Raw genomic sequence first — 18,092 nt, forward strand, 5'->3', positions numbered from 1 at the left:
TACATGATTATTAAAAAATTATATCATAATTTAATCTGATTATATTTATGGCAAGGAATCCAACGAAACAAGAATCATAGCTTAAAAAATTCCACAACATCTTTATAATTATAGTAGGAAAAAAATGATTTTAACCACTAAAATAAAAGTTCAATTGCGTTAATTTTACAAATTATTTAAGTACCATTGTGAGAATAAAAAAATTGTATGATATCTTAAACAAATATAAATATTAATTTATACTATATTATAATTTTTTACGTTATAAATTTAATAAAAATCTTCAAAAATGGTATAAAAGAAAAATAAAACATTTTTTTATTATTGTGCAATTACACATGTTAAAATATTACTTAGAATTAATTTATCCTTATTTATATTATTTAATTTTATTATTTTGAATTAATTTCCTTTATTTATATTATTTTTGATATTTTAAAAAAATTATTTTTTTCATAAAAATAAAACACATTGAGAATTGGAATTGAACGTTATTTGGTAAAATTTTCAGAAAATTACGGCGTAAATTTGGATCTTCTAACCTGAATTTATATCGTGAATAATAAACTTGCATGTATGTTGATGTAAATAAAAGAAGAATGAGAATGTTTGTGTATTTAATTGCTTTTTATGTGTGTTTCTGAAAAAATTTCCAATGCTGGCTGATGAGAATAATGTTAAAAAAAAACACATAAAAGCATACACAAGACCCTAGAACCTTTTCTTGCAGAATGCAGCAAAAAATGTCAACGTGTTACACAGGACTCGAAGCCATATGCAAAGTGAATTAATTGTTACACATTGCTCATTTTTTTTCTTTTAATTTTTAAATATTATAATGACAATTAAAATACTATAATAACTAACAAATATAAAATAATTTTATATTATTATTTACATACTATCACATATTATTTATTAATTTTTATCATAATTATCTAAAAAAATCATACTAACAAATTGTTAGTGACTGAATCATGACCGTTAAAACTCAGCATTTATTACGTGAATATAAAAAAGAAACTCAAACAAGATATATTATTTTAGTAACTGAAGGAAACAGGGAGCTCCACGTTGGTTGTTTGATATCGATTATTGAACAAGCGGAAGAAAGAAACGCAGTGTGGAAGATGCCGACACGTTGTGAAATATGCTGCGAGATAATGATCGCGATCTTGATCCCTCCTCTCGGAGTTTGCTTTCGCCACGGTTGTTGCAGCGTATGCTTCCTTTCTCCCTTTCACACACACACTCTCTCTCTTCGCGAGATCTGAGACTGTGATTTCATTTATGCAGGTCGAATTCATCATCTGCTTGCTCCTCACAATTCTAGGTTATATTCCTGGTATAATCTATGCTCTCTATGCTATTATCTTCGTCGATCGTGACCAGTACTTTGATGAATACAGGCGTCCTCTCTATGCACAATACTGATGATAATTTTAGTTTGTATGCCTATGAGTGATGCTCATGTTGATCGTGTGCTTAATTACTGACAATTTAAGCTCGTGTGCTTGTTGAAATTGATGGTTTGTAGAATTTATTGTTTACGCTCTCGAAGCTTCAATGACTTTTATGCCATAAGGATTCTTCTATGTGTGCCTTTTGATTTTGCATAGATCTATGTCTCCAGTAATATATTAATATCGAGATTCTTCAGTTTTGAGGGGTTTGAACTTATTAAATCAAAACCGTGCGTGGCAGCTGAAAGTGAATCCAGCGGGTAAAAAGAATGTACGTTTTTTAGCTGTTTACAAACTGTCAAAGTGATAACTAATACTGTAGTCGGTTAATTAATTAGTTAATTTCTTTTTAAGTCTCTCAGTCTCTGTACTGCTGTTAATTCGGGTAGTCAGTTAATTACTGTTTCTATTTCTATTGAGTAATGAGAGGAAACCCTTTCTTCTTCCATTCATGCCTTGTGCATTTCTCAGAAAGCAAGTTCCGAAAGAGTTTCTTTCTTAGGGAGCTCTGCTACTGTTGCATAAGATTGTTTGTATCTGATTCTCGGTGTTTTTCTCTGCTGTTTGATTATTGTACTCTTCATAATCAAGTAATCATGGTGAAAAAAAAATCTGATTCTGATCCTTCAAGCCCTTTCTACATGCATCTAAACGAAAATCCCAGAGCATTACTGGTATCTGCTCCACTTGTAGGAGATAAATACCATTCCTCTTGGTCAATATAGCCTTGACTGTGGATTTGAAATCAAAGAACAAGCTGCCTTTTGTTGATGGAACCCTTCCTTCATAGGCGGTTTCAAGGCCCGGCTACCCTGGGCAATTGCCCAGGCTCTGGCCCAAAATGGGTTGGGGTGAAGTGCAACCCTAGATCCAATAGAGTGGTGGAGGTTAACCTTGATGGGTTCTCGCTCTCTGGGAGAATAGGTAGAGGGTTGCAAAGGTTGCAGTTTCTAAGAAAGCTTTCACTGGCGAATAATAACCTCACTGGTGGGATAAACTCCAACATTGCTCGGATTGATAACCTTAGGGTCATTGACTTGAGTGGGAATAGTCTCTCAGGGGAGGTTTCTGATGATGTTTTCCGACAATGTGGGTCTCTCAGGACTGTTTCCTTGGCCAGGAACAGGTTTTCTGGGAGCATTCCCTCTACTTTGGGGGCATGTTCTGCTCTTGCTTCTATCGACTTTTCTAATAACCAGTTTTCTGGTTCTGTTCCCTCCGGGGTTTGGTCCTTGAGTGCTCTCAGGTCTCTGGATTTGTCTGATAACTTGTTGGAGGGTGAGATTCCTAAGGGGGTGGAGGCGATGAAGAATTTGAGGAGTGTTAGTATTTAACCCGCTATTGTAAGATTATGTTTATCTCTTTTATTTTAAACTATATTTTTGTTGACAAAATGACGAGTCTCTTTTATTTTGATTGAATACTATTTACATATTATATACAATGTGAATTTGCTATCTTTAAATTTTTGCCCAGGCTTTATAATTTTTCTAGCTCCGCCACTGCCTTCCTTCCAAGAGGAAGAAATTGGACCTTAGAACTAGAAAATTCATTTTTCTGGTTTTCAAGTCAGGCACCAAAGGGTATGTTTTGTTTCATCTCAAATTAGAGAAAATTTTCTTTCAAGGGATGGGAAGTTCTATGAGAATAAGTTTCCATTCATCTCCACCAATGATACTAATTTTAATTCCCAAACACCAAATTCACCCCAAGGTCAGCCTGCTGATTAGATCTTTAAACCATTCTATTCACACCCGCACCGCAGATGCAACGAATAATGAAAATGTGATAAGTCAACAACAAATAATGCCAACCCTTCAACAATTGGTCCTCCAGATTCAACACCATCTTCATCAAAACATTCAGCAACTTCACCCCTATGTTTAGAGTCACATGTCAGGTATCTAACTCACAGATTATTTTCTTTTCTTTATCCATTTCTTCTTCTCCCAAGCTTACCTCTTGTGCTGAAGCTATGAAGATTAGAATATCGCTATCAAGGCTGAACTATTGGATTTGGATAAGTACTAAACCTGGACACTCACTCCTCTCCCACTTGAGAAGGCAATAGGATGTAAGTAGGCTTTCAAGCTGAAGCACAATGCATATGGCTTAATAGAAAGGTAATAAAGCTTGATTGGTTGCTAAGGGAAATACTTAGACTTGTGTAATTGATTATCTAAAGACTTTTAGTCCCGCTGTCAAGATGATCATTTGGAGTCCTTCTGTCTCTTGCTTTCACATTCGATCGGCATTTCCACCAATTAAATGTCAATACAACTTTCCTTCATGGGGATCCTCACACAGAATTATACATGCCACCTCCTCTAGGCTTTAGAGACATTTGATCCGAGGCTAGTGTCCAAACTGCAGAAATCCCTTTATGGGTTAAAGCAGGCTAGTTGTCAATGGAATGACAAGCTATCCTAGTCTCTCATTGGTTCTAGTTATTCCTAGTTCAAGACAGATTATTTCCCATTCACTAAGTTGAAACTCTAAAGGGTCGAGCTTCGCTGCAATTCTTTACTATGTGGATGATTTGGTGCTAGTAGGAAATAAGTAAATAACCTTGAAATCAGTCATATGAAGGATTTGTTGGATGTAAAATTTAGCCTCAATGGTCTTTTCCAACTCAAGCTTTTCCTTGGCTTTGAAATTGCCCGGTCTCAACAATCTTTATCAAAGAAAATATGCTCTTCATCTTCTACAAGATATAATAAGGCTGCCTGCTGTCAAGTCAATTTTCATTCCAATGAATTGCAGTTAGACAGTATCTCATATGCAGTGAGTCTTTTGAGCCAATTTTTACTGTCTCCTACTATCCTTCATCATCAACCAGCTTTGTTGGTTCTCAGATATGTGAAGGGTGCACATGGAAAAAGGTTTATTATTCCTTGCAAGCTCAACTCCTCAACTTTAAGGATTTAGTGACTCTGATTTAGGCACATGTCTAGACACTTACAGTTCTATTACCGGTTTTTTGCTTTTTCTTGGGGTCATCTCGTCTTGTGGGAAAGCAACAAAGCACTGTATCTTAGGCCGACAATCAATCCCCTTTGCATATAGCTCCCGGTCCTCTGTTTCGTGAGTGCACAAAACAAATTGACATCGATTGCTGCATTGTGCAAGAAAAGGTTCAATCTACGGTCTTGTGTCTGCTTTTTATGTTTTTTTTAATTATTCTCATCAGTCCAGCATTGCTCAATTTCTTTATATGTTTTTTTAAAATAGGAAGGAAAAAAAAAACTCACGTCTCACTCACGGATTTAAAAGAAAATGTAGAGATACAGCAAAACTATCATCGTGTAGTGTTTTGGTTATGGAAGGTAATTGTAGGAAAGCTATTGAAGCCTGACAGGATATTGATTAAACGTCTAAAAAGCTAATCCATTACTTTGAAATATTCAAATTTGATAAACGCACAAGAGCCTTCTAGTTCAAGCTCTTGTGTTGTTTATCAACCAGTATTTCACAACAGAGCTCTTTATGAAGTAAGAAGGCAGAAGCGGAACCCAGTAAAAAAAAAATAAATGTATTGCTATTTAAGTGTGTTTTTAACTTGTTAATCTACGCTTCGGGGTTATATGAAAATAATGTTTTCACGTGTCACAGATTAGAATTGGAAGATAAGTTGTAGGTTTAAAATAATTAAAATGATAAGCAGAAACATTTTAAAGACAAACCATATCATCCTGTACATGTTAATATCCCTATTATGCAAACTAGTTTAGATAAGTTGTAGGTTTAAAATAATTAAAACGATAAGCAGAAACATTTTAAAGACAAACCCTATCATCCTGTACATTTTAATATCCCTATTATGCAAACTAGTTGTCGAAGTATATTAGTGTTTGTTCAGTTATATGTAAAATTTGACTAAGTTATGAAAGTCTTATTTTGATATATTTTTTCGAGATGAGTAGAATGATCTCTTCAAAAGTGATTAGAATATGAGTAAAAGTTTGATAAATTTCATTGTGTAATCGAAGGGAATTATTTGGATTGAGATTGCTAATTTCGATAATTTCATTTATGCATGTGTGATTGAAAATCACTCGAAAGTAAAGTATTTTTCAACAAATTGAAGTATTAGTTGACACAGGAGTTAAAACACAATCACTTAATTCCTCAAAACATCAATACATCTACCATCGAAATTGACTAAAAATTCATCAGATCATCGTGTATGTATTTGATTATAATCTTTTATGAATTCATGTATGTTTATTTTATTGCACATTTTTTAAACCCTTAACTTTTTTAAATCTCCATCTCTTCTCAAAGTTTTACTCTTTCCAATTTTTATTTTTTATTATTATCAAAATTATTCAGAAATTAATTATTAAATCAAAAATACTTTTATCAAAGTTATTCTATTATATTATGAATTACAATATTATTATAACTCAAATGTATAATCATGATTTGGAACAATTTTCTATTAATTTAAAAATTATGAATTTACTTGTTTTAAAAAAAAGAATTCATAATAAAAAATAAATTTTATATCTTATATTTAAATATTTATTTATTAATAAAATCATTTAATAAAAATTTCTTTACTATTTTAAAAATTTTAAAAATAGATACAACTTTCATAATTAATAATTACACATCCTGACAAGGTTTGAACAGGATTTGATATGGACTCGTTAACACCTAGAAAGTAGAAACATAACTTAATGTCGTAAAGATGTCTTCTTTTCCCCTTGATCTTTTTCTAAAATCAATTTTAAAATGCTTTGTTCGTGGGTATCCTCGAATAATAAAAAATATCCTTCATCAACTGCTACCCCATCGTCGTATAAAAATTCCAATGTATCTTCACCATCAAAATCTCCCTCTGGTATAACTAAGTAGTTATCTTGAAAAATAATTTCTTGAAAATTCTGTCTATTTTCTCATCTATCTCCATGTTTGGGTTAACAAAATTTTCTAAGAATATTGATATCCCATTCTTCAACAGAGCTATCTTGTGCCTAAGTATAAAGATAATTGTTGTGGAACACAATGTCACAATAAGAACGTTCAATCTGTTAGATAACAAGCTATTTTAAGCTCTTTTTTTTTATTTTTTATTCAGTTTATAGATAGTTCAATCTTATTACTTATTGTGTTTATATTTTTTTCCTTTCACTATTGTATATTCAAATTTGCAACATTGGAATAGAGCTCTAGCTCTTCATCTCTCTTTGTTTTTCCTCTTTCCTTTTTCTTTATATTTCCATTGTTAACATGGTATCAAGAGTAAGTTTGATTCGAAATGAGAAAAAAGAAATGTAGAGGTGTTGATAAAAAAAATGAAAAGAAAGAAATAAAAGAGAAAGAGGATGAAAAGATGTTGATATGAGACTAAAGCATAAAAATTTGTTCCTATAAGAATAAAACATAAAGCATAAACTAGCTAATGCACATTAACACTGTCAATGCACCGTTAATGACATTAAATTGTTTTTAAAACAAAACAAAAAATCTCTTTAGATACCAAACTCTTGACTATACAATTAACTAAATAAATAATTAAACTTTTTTTTAAAAGAATGATATATGTTATCTTTCTTCCAAAAAAACAAGAATATAATAGAAAATGTATTTTTTATACAAAATTATTATTGTTTTAGTGTTGTAAAAAAATTTAAAAATATAAACTTCTTAAAATTTAGAAAACAAAATAATGTTGGAAAAAATTACCTTGTTTTTTTTAGAATTATGCACTCTTAAAATAATAATCATATTTTTCTTGATTTTTTTTTTCATACAATTATTTATTACATTTTTATTTTTTATTTATGTCTACCATCCACTTGTACACCTAATTTTTTTTTATATTTATCTCTACCATCCACTTGTACACCTAAAAAATAGGGTGTAAATTGGAAACACTGGTGTGAGAAACAGAGAGGACTGAGTTCTGAGTCTAATATCCAATCTGAATCCGAACATAACATTCAGAAGGAAGAAGAAGAAGGTGTGTTGGAGAATGAAAACTGAAACAGAGCCAAATGAAACCGAGTCAGATTGGAGCGAGTTGACTCGCGAGTGCCTCATCAACATCCTCTCTCGACTCAGCGTCGAGGATCGATGGCGCGGCACCATGCTCGTTTGCAAGTCATGGTTCAGCGTCTTCAAGGAACCCTCTCTTCACTTCGTCTTCAACCTCGACCCTCAATTCGACTCGCCCACCGAATCAACTCGCTGGTGGACCCCCGAGTTCGAGGCCAAGATCGATAACATGCTTCGATCTGTCGTCGAATGGGCCCAATCCTCTCTCACCCATATACGCATTCGCCACTGTTCTGATCGTTCTCTCGCCCTCGTCGCCCAAAGGTTCCAACTTTCTCCCAAATTCCAATACCCTTTTGTTTTTCCTTCGCTAATCGATGGTGGCCCCAATTGGGTCTCAAAACTTTGGTCCTTTAAGTGTGTGTTTGTGTTATCATTTGCAAAACTGATTTTGCAAATTTAATTTTGGTTAAAATTGATTTTGAAGTAAAGTGATATATGTTTGAATATTTTTATTCTAAAAGCATGTTAGTATCAAAAAGTTGTTTCAACTCAAAATCAATTTTGGACGAGAATCAATTCTTCAACTTGGAACTAAATGTTACCTATACCTAAAATTACATTAGCTGATATTTTCATGTAATATTGAATCATTTAAGGTGAATCCAAACATGCCATAATTCGTTCTGATTGCTTTTGAGATTTCAAGAGTATGCTATGATTTTTCTTTTATATTAGGACTTTGATTCTGAAATTCCAATATTTTAATTTGTCTGTTAAATGCGGGGTTTGTGCCTTCCATTGTGAATAAAACATAGCATTGGAGCATTTAGCTTCTTTTTGTAAACTTGTCTCTGCATTTCAGTTGCCCAAACCTTGAGGTGTTGTTTATCAGAAGCTGTCCTCGTGTTACCGATGATTCTATCTCTAGGATAGCTTTGAGTTGTCCGAAGCTTAGGGAATTGGATATCAGCTATTGTTATGAGATAACCCATGAATCGTTGGTGCTGATTGGAAGAAATTGTCCCAACCTTAAGGTTCTCAAAAGAAATCTCATGAATTGGCTTGATCCTTCCCAACACCGAGGGATTGTTCCTGACGATTATCTAAATGCTTGTCCGCAAGATGGAGACGATGAGGCTGCTGCAATTGCTAATTCCATGCCTGGTCTAGAGCAGCTTGAGATTAGGTTCTCCAAGTTAACAGCTAAGGGCCTCAATTCCATATGTCAGGGATGTACCAACCTTGAGTTCTTGGATTTGTCTGGGTGTGCTAACTTGACTAGTCGAGACATTGCAAATGCATCTTCTAGTTTGGTGCACTTGAAAGAAATTAAAAAGCCTAATTTCTATATCCCCAGGTCTGTCTTCCACACTGAAAGGTATGGTCATTGGAGTTTGTATGATGAGAGATTTCAAACGGATATTTTCCAAATCTGAGCAGTGATGGGAAGATCGATCTAAGATGTAAACACTGAGTTCATCACTTAATCTTCTTTCCGCTGCTTTTTGGATATCTTTGCAGGGTCTCTATGGTTATTTTCACAGTCAAATATGTATAGTAGAAATTTTAATCTCTGTCTATGTAGTTGTATGTTGTTTTCCTTCCATCAGTTCGATATATTTGCAATGTATTTGTGTTGTCTCAAGTTCTCATAATAGATTTACCTCGTAATATTCTAATTATTTCTTTTTCCTTTTGGATGCTGCATTACTTGTATCTTTCTCCTAGCAACCTTCCATAAAATGTCTCAGGAATCGATGTTCTTAAATGCATTATTTTTCTTACTTGCCTTAAATAAAGTACCCCACCATTGCGATATACATGCTTATATGACTTCTATCTAGAGCTAGAATTTAAATTGGTTGCCAAGTTATAGTAGCTAGGTTCATTGGGGTGAGTTGTGTTTCTGATGTTTGAGATATTCAGTTCACTCTTTTTATTCACATTGCTACCCGCTCTAGACATTGAAAGGATATAAAGTATCGAGTCAACTAAGAAATCCAACCTTAAGTTATTGTTTTTATACACCACGGAAAATTTACCCACATGATCCAAAGTTTACAAACGCAGTTGTATGATAAATCTATAATATATTAAAGCTAAGATCAGCAGTGCTCGTGTCTATAATAATACAAATCAAAATACAGAAGTGCACTGCTAACACAATGCAAAATTCTTGATTTGACTCGTTAAGGAGTAGGATAGATTTCAGACATGTGTAGGCAATCTGGGTGTCATGGTAATGTACCATTGTGTACCTTGTGTTTTGGGTGTACTAATAATAAGTGGTAGTAGCGAGAAAATTATATTATCTTTTGGGTGCCATGGTAATGGTAACAAGATGAAGATTCAGGTCTAAGTAATTCGATAGAAGCAAGGAACTAAAAGCAGTCCAAAAACCAGATGCCCAAGTGCCGCCATGAATAAGGATGGAGGTTTGATTGAATTGGAGTTTGATGCATTCCGAACATTGCGGGGCCTTAAGTTGCTTGGTCCTCTATAAACTGCTTTTCCTAACCGAGAAATCCTTGTATATCTGGCAGCATGCAATTCTGGAAATTTTCTTTGACTGCAAGGTTTGCTTGATCCCATGATCATACCGTGCATTGCTGCATGTAAAGAGAGAAATGGTTTATGATCGAAATGCCCAATTTCAACATTATTTTGATGCAAGAAATAAGATGAAAAACTGTAAGGTGGAGAAAGAAAAATTAGCAGATGGGAAGTTCAAAATTGGTTACGTTTAGGCTCCTTTTGTTCTGGCTTGGAGGTTCTAAAATCTCCAGTATCTTCAGTGCATGTGCTTCCGTAAGCTGAATACGTGAGAATGCTGAACAACAGAAAGAACCATATAGCTAGTGTTTTGCTCATGTCTTGTACTTGATTGAATGTAAATTGTCAAGTGATTGGTGGTGTTAATAATCAAGTTTGTGGCAATGCACTTGTGTTGGATTAATAATCAAGTTCATTATTTATAGAGTTTCGGGTCTGTAAAAACACGGAAAAGCGTACAGCTGAGTTAGGAAGCTTTATTTTTGTGAACAGAATCAATTTCATTGATGTAAGAAGTGATCAAAGAGAAAGTTCATTACCAGATTACTCTTCAAATGATTCTTTTCCGGAAGAGACACGTGCAGTTGAGACGCTTTATTTAATTTATCTAATAATATTGCAAACTTATCTAGTTTATAGCATTCTTTCGGTTAAATAAAACGACTAAGTACTGCGTATTTATTCTCTTTTTTTGTCAAAAAAAATGGATTACACCGAATTTTGAAAAACTGGTAGAGAATTTATTCTTTTAGAACAGTGGTGACGCAAAAATAAAGGAAAAAAGAGATCATTTGGAATTGGGATTGTTTAATTTATTCTTTGAGACAATTAAAATTAAAATTTACTTTAAATTGTTTAATAATAAATATATGTTTATTTGTTCATTTTGTAGACAGGTTCATTTTAGCCTTTTGCTTTTTAAGTTTTGGACACATCTCATGAAAAACATTGCCGTATTTTTTACCTCTGCCTTCCAAGTTCCAAGAGACAGTGGGGGGATTCTTTGCTGACTGCTCTATTGGTGTGGCCATTCCTAGGCCTTATCAAAATCAAAATCTAGTACAAGAGAAAAGATTATAAGGAGACCCTTTCGGCTCAGCGGAGATTCATGTCATCCTGTTAAATTAGGCCAACATTTGGCCGGTTGAAATCAAGATTTGTTTTTTTTGTCGGCAAAATGATGCCCTTTGTCAAAGTGAATTATATTATGCTATGAGTAAATGTAGTTGAATTTGGCTCGTGAGTTAATCGAGTTATACAAATGTTATTCAATTTTTTAGTGTTGATTTTGTTCAGGTCAGTTAACCTACTGATTGACATGGGTTAACTGGAGTGAGTCAGACTAATATGTCAACTCGAAAAAGGGATATATATATATTTGTGTGTAAATTATTACATTGTTCGAACGAATAAAAAATACATTTAAGAAAATGAATATTTAATGAAAGATAACTTTTTTTGACAGTGAAAAGATAACTTTATAAAAAAAGTAAATTGAGGATTACTTTGACTTATAATTTTTTTCTTCAGTTTGGAAAACATTTATTAGATAAAAAGCTTGAGATTTGCTGTCGTCTCTTGGCTTCCTAATAATTTTGTCACCAAATAAGTGAGTCTCAATTATTTTTTTCCCTATTTTTCTCCTCTAAATTAACAAGTTAAAGCTTGTGATGATGTTTGAAATACTCAATTTCTTTCAACAAAAAAAAAATCAACCCAAACAAATAAGATTAAGGATACATTTGGATTATAATTTCCAAATATGATTTAGTCTAATTAAAAAGTAACATTTTTTTTACTCAAACCATAAATTGGAACTAAAATATTATGTTCAAATAATTTTGTGAAATATGTTATTCAGGCACGATGTTGTGTTAGGTGAAGGGGTTATGTTATAGCTCCGCAAATTTTTAATTCTCTTGATTTTATAAGTAACTTTGTTTAAGAAAGAAGTATTATATTTTTACCTTAATTATCTAATCGATAGTATTTTTCTGGGTAGTCACTCCAATTAAAAAATTATTTGACCTCTCAAATTTGTTGATTTTCTTCATTTGATAGTATTTGTTGATTTTTTATAGACGAAATTAAATTTACACTCAACCATTGTTTGAGATGCACAAATTATAATCCAAACTCCAAGAGCAAATGCTACTCACCAAGCAGACGTGAATGACCATGAGCAGGTTCTAGCTTACAGAAGTTCCATTACCAGCACCACATTCGTTTTTTCATTTTTCTCAGTAACAGTTTTTCCTATATGGACCAATCATGTTTAGCGAAAGAGACAATTAATAATATCCGGTTTAAGCTTCAGAAACGATGAGACACCGCCAAGTTGTTTTGCCAATTCACCTGTGACTCGGTCCATATAGAGAGCATAAAGTCCATTTCTGCTTTCCAGAAGTTTTAATGCTTTTCTTAACTGGACAATTGATGTCACCCAATCTTCAAGGAGCACTGTAATTGTAACCACTCAGTTCAAATTTTTAAACTCGGTTCATTTCTATTACATAACTACAGTCAGTTAGCAAGAATAATTGATTGGTATGACAGAAATTGAACAAAAATATACAGTAAAAACGTAATATCCGGTTTGTTAAGAACAATAGTTGAGAAAAATACTAAATGTGGCACACTTAAATTTGTTTTGGCTAATAGAAATCAAAACTCAAGATGTCAACAAATTACTTTAGTTCGGAAAGAAAATTGTAGAGTAAACATCAGTAGAAAGTATGAAGCATACAGTTGTCAAAATCTTCAGCTTTTGACCACTCTGATAAGTAATCCGTCACCAAGAACTCGATAAGCTGGATCCTGACATCCCCACAAATAAAAATTAGATCCATGTTATGTCTTCAAAACCATTATTCCTTTCCACAAAACCTGTATTGAGGTACTCGTTATGATTTATGAATCTGGAGATTATACTGATGTGTTTTTGCAAAGAACTTACATTATGAACATACTTTCATGCATGTTAGGAAAGCCATCATCAAAAGGATCAGAGAAAAGCAAACGTTCAGCTAGTACCAAAATTCTTTGACAAACTGAAAGTATTGCCCGCTGACCAATATAAGGCTCACTTCCAAGTTTACGGATCAAATGTTGAATACAAAATTGAGCATTGGTTCCCGTGTGTTGAGACCCTTCAAGATTAGAATTTGAAAAGGGAACGGCAAAGAAAAAAGACAGTAAGCCAATGATTAAGAAATAAACGATTATAAAGTGGTGAAGGCGCGAAGCTACATAAAAGTCACAAATGCGACAATTTTACACTCGTTTACGGTCTCACGTTCACATACAAAAAGTCATAAATGCGACAATTTTACACTCGTTTACGGTCTCACACATTAACATACAAAGTAATATACATTTTGTCATAATCAATCTCAAACTAAGCATACCAGTTTCTGACAAGGACGAGCACATCTGCCTAATCAAACGTGTAACTAGGCTGTTGATAATTCCTTCAACAAGTTCCAGGTTCCTTCCCATAGATAAAAAATTCTTCAATGTAACTTCAGAAAAGGCATACAAATTAATCTTCAGTGTGGATAACAAAGAAATATGATGGTGGTTTACTGTGTAATTCATATAATGGTGATCCATAACGAAACCATAAAAATCAAACATAGTATAGCTCAAGAAGTAAAATTTTATGTAAATCACACGCAACTCAAATTACTGTAATAAGTTACCGTACAGGATGCGGCTCATTAAAAGCTTTAAGATGAGAGTGGGAGATTGCCCATGAGCTTGCATGTTATTGTTTACAACATAAATTACTATGAAGTACAGTTAGAATGATCATATCTGGCGTATAAGCCCATAGCCATAATTCATTTAGCAGCTGACCTATGTTAAGCACTAAGAAGCTAGTTTCACAGAATTCTGAGGATGAAAAGTTAACAGATATACGATTTCAATTATTTAATTAGGAGGAAAAAAAAATAAAGGTAGGAAAAGCTCTTCACTTGGTGAAAAGAACAGAATACCCAATATAAAGTCTACAGCTTGATGTGCCAGATTTGCAAACTTGGAATCATCCACCTGCAAAATACATCGAGTACACCACACGATGAAAAAATACATTAACACAGCATAGCAAAAAGAATTAATTGTTCACATCTTATTCAATAACACCAGTATTTGTAGGACCTCTACTACGAACTGCATCATTTAAATGTTAAACGGATAGTGAAGCATCCTGACCGGTGATACAGAGTCACAGATTTCCAAGATAAAATCAACGGAGGCCCTAAGCTGCTCTGTGTCATCCTCCTCAATTAAGCCTGCAGTTTTAGTTTTAAATTAGAAAACAGATTCGGTACAATTCCATTCACTTCACATCAAAATTCCCAAAAGTAGCCACTTCATCTTGACCTAATTTAAAAAAACCACAGTTCTTATCACAAAGTATGGAATACAGTACACTAATACTCATTCGTTTATAACTAAAATGCTATTAATTATATGTACCTAAAGAAAGCCGACTTGAAGAGGAAGAAGAAGAACCTACTCTTTTCCTCCTTTCCTTAAATCGCACTACAGAAGGCAAATTTTCAACGTCAGTTCAAAAGCATAGTGTCGTAACAAAGAAGAAGATAATGATGATGATGATGATGACGACGACGATGATTAAAACCTTGTCTTAGAAATCTGCGTCGAAGGACGTCGCTGAATCTGCTGTCAAAACCAGTTCCATGATGCATAGGGCTTAATTCTCCGAAATTGTCGAAGAAATAACACTTGCAAGCAGCACTCTCAGGGAAGAGATCGCAGTGCGAAGCATCTACATCCAGAAAATAAGAATCAATTCGTCATTGCACGTGAACACGAGTTAATAGGAGAGAGGAATGAGGTCGAAACCTTGAGCGTCTTTGAGATCTTCTCGAAGCCTCAGGATCTCTTGCTTTCTTTCCTTGGCCTGAGAATCCGAAGGTGAAACGATAGCGAAGAGTAGAAAGCATTAGATTGAGAAGAAAACGAAGGAAGCGTTTCGAACCTTTCGCTTCCAACGGAGAAGAGCGTCAGATTGTGAAGGAGATAGCGCATTGGACTCCTTTACACTTTTCAAAACCTTTGATCTCAGAAGCGATATCGCCACCGCAAGCTTCATCGATTCATCGCTCCTTCTTGCATCTTCGTTCTCTGCCATTTACTTCTTCAGTTCAGATGAAAAAGGCGCGAAACCTATGAGGGCTTTTATATTAAAAAGAATCGGAAAAAAAAAGTTACCAAAGGACTCCAACAAAATTAAGGACCGATTAATATGGCATTTTTACCCTTTTTGGAGTAATTTTTTTTCGAAATTAACATATTGGAGCATTTTTTAAATTAATTCTCCTTTAACCTTAAATCATAATAGTAGTTATCACTTGTAAACAGAACGGATAAATCTTTATATAACTTCATTCGTATAATGATTTATGACTTCTTTATAAAGTATTAGTTACTTTTACAACTTATTCCTAAATGTGAATTAATTTAAAAATACTCTCACTTGATAATTTTGAAAAAAAAAATAACCGATCAAATTAGCATCACTTATTATTTTTCTTTTTTTAACACATCCTATTACCTATCATACAATGCATTTATTGTTTTTATATTTTTTTTTCCTTCTCTAAGTCTTGAATAGAGTTTGATATCCATCAAACTTTTCTAAACCAGAGGGCTTCTCAAAGAGGTGCCACTCTTTTCATTAGATTAACTTTTTTCGCAAATATCTAATTTGATTATAAAGATAAACCGTGGTCTGATTTTAATCTAATTGTATTCAATCTTTTACTATTTGAATTGAATAATTATATAGTTTTTCGAAATTACACTCAAAATTGGATCACTTTATGAACTATTTCAATTTTCATGTGCTTCAGCTTTTTCAGAAGTACATGCAAGCATCACGAGTTCACCTAACTTATGAACATGTCATGTTTGGAGTTTGGTCTTAAAAATAAGTATCCCTTTTGAATAACAATTGGAATATCGACAGGGGCATGTAAATTGCCTTTTTACATTACATTTTTTTTTACAGCGCAAAAACATTACATTTGTTGTTTGAGTAAAGTATCAAATTAGTCCCTCATTTTTTAAGGCGCTATCAGTTTGGTCCTTCAGATTTAAAAAATATCAAAATGATCTTTGACTTTACATTTCGTTTACCATGTTAGTTCTTGTCGTTAATAGTCTTCTAACACCGTTAGTAAATGTGTAATGTTAAGTGCCACCTAGACACACACGTAGCGAGCGTAATTGAAAAATAAGCAATGTCACGTCATTGGGACTAATATGACATAATTTTAAATGTTATATTGGAAAATGAAGAGTCAATTTTTGTATATAGTGTCAAATTGATTTCTAATAATTTTCAGTCTAATTGAAAACGTGATGAATTCTCTCTCACCATTTTCTCCCTCTTATGGTTGAAGGATAGCGTTCCTGTGCTAGGTCCACGTCGATCATCGCTCTCCCAATGGTGGTGGTTGTCATTCTTAGTTACCCTTCACTATTCATTGACACAATCAATGTTTTTGTGTGTTCCACGTCGATCATCATCACCCTCCAGTGTTGATTGACGCAATCCGTGTTTTCCAGTTGAGGTAAGGGTTTTGTTTTTCACTGCATTTGGTCTTCTCATGTTGAACCAGCGTAATTGAATCGGCACTATATCATTCAAACGTGTTGTTGTTTGTGTTTAAACTGTTGGAGTAATTTTTGAGAGTGAAGGGTTTGGGATTTTGCTTTAAGAGATTATTCAGAACAGCGTAGTGATGTAGTGTGATGTGAAGCTTTTGAGAGAAGGAAGTGTTTTCTGTTTGAGATGCATGTGTTCCAATAATGAATGAGAGGGATTTTTAGGGTGAATGAGTTGATTTGTTGAGGCGTTATTCTTCCTTGACAAACTTGCATTCATGATTTGTAACTTTATTTTTCCTATGTTTGTTTCCTATGTTAAAGTAGCCGTTAGAGTTTTAATATTTTTGAAAAAAAGATGATCATCTAAATTATGTCATTTTAGCTCCTTTAATGTCAATTTAATCCCTCATTTGTGAAAGTTTCACATGTGCGTCCAGGTGACACTTAACGTGACACATAACACATTTACTAACAGTGTTAAGAGACTACTAACGACAATGACTAACGTGACAAACAGAATGTAAAGTCGATGATCATTTTGACATTTTTTAAATCTCAAGGACCAAATTGACAACGCTTCCAAAAGTGAGGGACTAATTTGATATTTTACTCTTTGTTGTTTTCATAAGTTTTTTTAAAAAATTAAATTTAAAGTGAATATAATTGATTTTGGGAGAAGTAAAAAAAATTATTTATTGTTTTCCATTGTCAATGTCATTTGCAAAATGAAAGATGGCACTACACCTGTGAACATTGCAACTCATACAAATCTCAAAAGTGTGCCATGATATTATATCTCATGGATAAAAAATTTAACATTTCAGTTAAAAAATGATTGAATGTGAGATCCCTAAATTTATATTTACATTTCAAAAATAATTCTAATTTAATATTCAATCAAAACCAATTCATTTTAACTTTCAAAATATCATTGTCAAACATGAATAAAAAACTTTTTATCTTTTTAAATCACTTTCAATTTTTTATTTTCAAAACTAATTTTGACAAATAAAACAATCAAGTTTAGCATCTCTAATATTAATTCTTTCAAATTTAATTTCAACAAATCTAAAACAAACCACTTTTAAATAGATTAAAGAAAATATAATTTTTGCATTAAATCAAAAGTCCTATACTAAATCTTACCATGAACTTAGCTTTCGAAAAGAAAAAAAAAACCATAAACCACTTCATTCCAAATTCAATTTTTAATTAAAATCAATTTTACAATAAGGTAATTCAAAATTAAATATAAAAACACTACCAAACACAATATTATGATAATATGGTATTTGACACTTCAAAATTAAGTTTAATAATCCCCTCAGATATTGTTGGGACTTGAGACGTTCCTACTATCTAGAGGAATGAAATAATAGATGACAGTATACATGCACCCACACAAAGCAAAAATCTAAACCTTGAAAA

At 33.0% G+C, this 18,092-nt stretch overlaps 4 protein-coding genes across 4 annotated transcripts; 2 read left to right on the forward strand and 2 right to left on the reverse strand.

Moving 5' to 3' along the window:
* Positions 1-1,045: 1,045 nt before the first annotated feature.
* On the forward strand, positions 1,046-1,618 carry LOC114394527 (UPF0057 membrane protein At4g30660-like). The gene is made up of 2 exons (XM_028356138.1): positions 1,046-1,220; positions 1,297-1,618. Exons 1-2 carry the CDS (start codon positions 1,131-1,133, stop codon positions 1,432-1,434), a joined length of 228 nt encoding a protein of 75 aa, XP_028211939.1. The 5' UTR covers positions 1,046-1,130; the 3' UTR covers positions 1,435-1,618.
* A 5,719-nt stretch (positions 1,619-7,337) lies between these two features.
* LOC114394536 (F-box protein SKIP1) lies at positions 7,338-9,237 on the forward strand. The gene is made up of 2 exons (XM_028356150.1): positions 7,338-7,790; positions 8,332-9,237. The coding sequence occupies exons 1-2, from the start codon at positions 7,444-7,446 to the stop codon at positions 8,903-8,905; spliced, it is 921 nt and encodes a 306-aa protein (XP_028211951.1). The 5' UTR covers positions 7,338-7,443; the 3' UTR covers positions 8,906-9,237.
* A 524-nt stretch (positions 9,238-9,761) lies between these two features.
* On the reverse strand, positions 9,762-10,486 carry LOC114394546. The gene is made up of 2 exons (XM_028356160.1): positions 10,211-10,486; positions 9,762-10,078 (listed from the first exon to the last, which is right to left on the reverse strand). Exons 1-2 carry the CDS (start codon positions 10,338-10,340, stop codon positions 9,825-9,827), a joined length of 384 nt encoding a protein of 127 aa, XP_028211961.1. The 5' UTR covers positions 10,341-10,486; the 3' UTR covers positions 9,762-9,824.
* Positions 10,487-12,108: 1,622 nt separating this feature from the next.
* LOC114371699 (protein MULTIPOLAR SPINDLE 1-like) lies at positions 12,109-15,171 on the reverse strand. Its single transcript, XM_028329059.1, has 10 exons — positions 15,031-15,171; positions 14,895-14,952; positions 14,671-14,817; positions 14,505-14,570; positions 14,238-14,317; positions 14,021-14,075; positions 13,430-13,543; positions 12,979-13,171; positions 12,769-12,839; positions 12,109-12,482 (listed from the first exon to the last, which is right to left on the reverse strand). The coding sequence occupies exons 1-10, from the start codon at positions 15,142-15,144 to the stop codon at positions 12,298-12,300; spliced, it is 1,083 nt and encodes a 360-aa protein (XP_028184860.1). The 5' UTR covers positions 15,145-15,171; the 3' UTR covers positions 12,109-12,297.
* Positions 15,172-18,092: the final 2,921 nt, after the last annotated feature.

This window comes from Glycine soja, chromosome 2, assembly GCF_004193775.1.
Source record: "Glycine soja cultivar W05 chromosome 2, ASM419377v2, whole genome shotgun sequence".
Taxonomy (NCBI): domain Eukaryota; kingdom Viridiplantae; phylum Streptophyta; class Magnoliopsida; order Fabales; family Fabaceae; genus Glycine; species Glycine soja.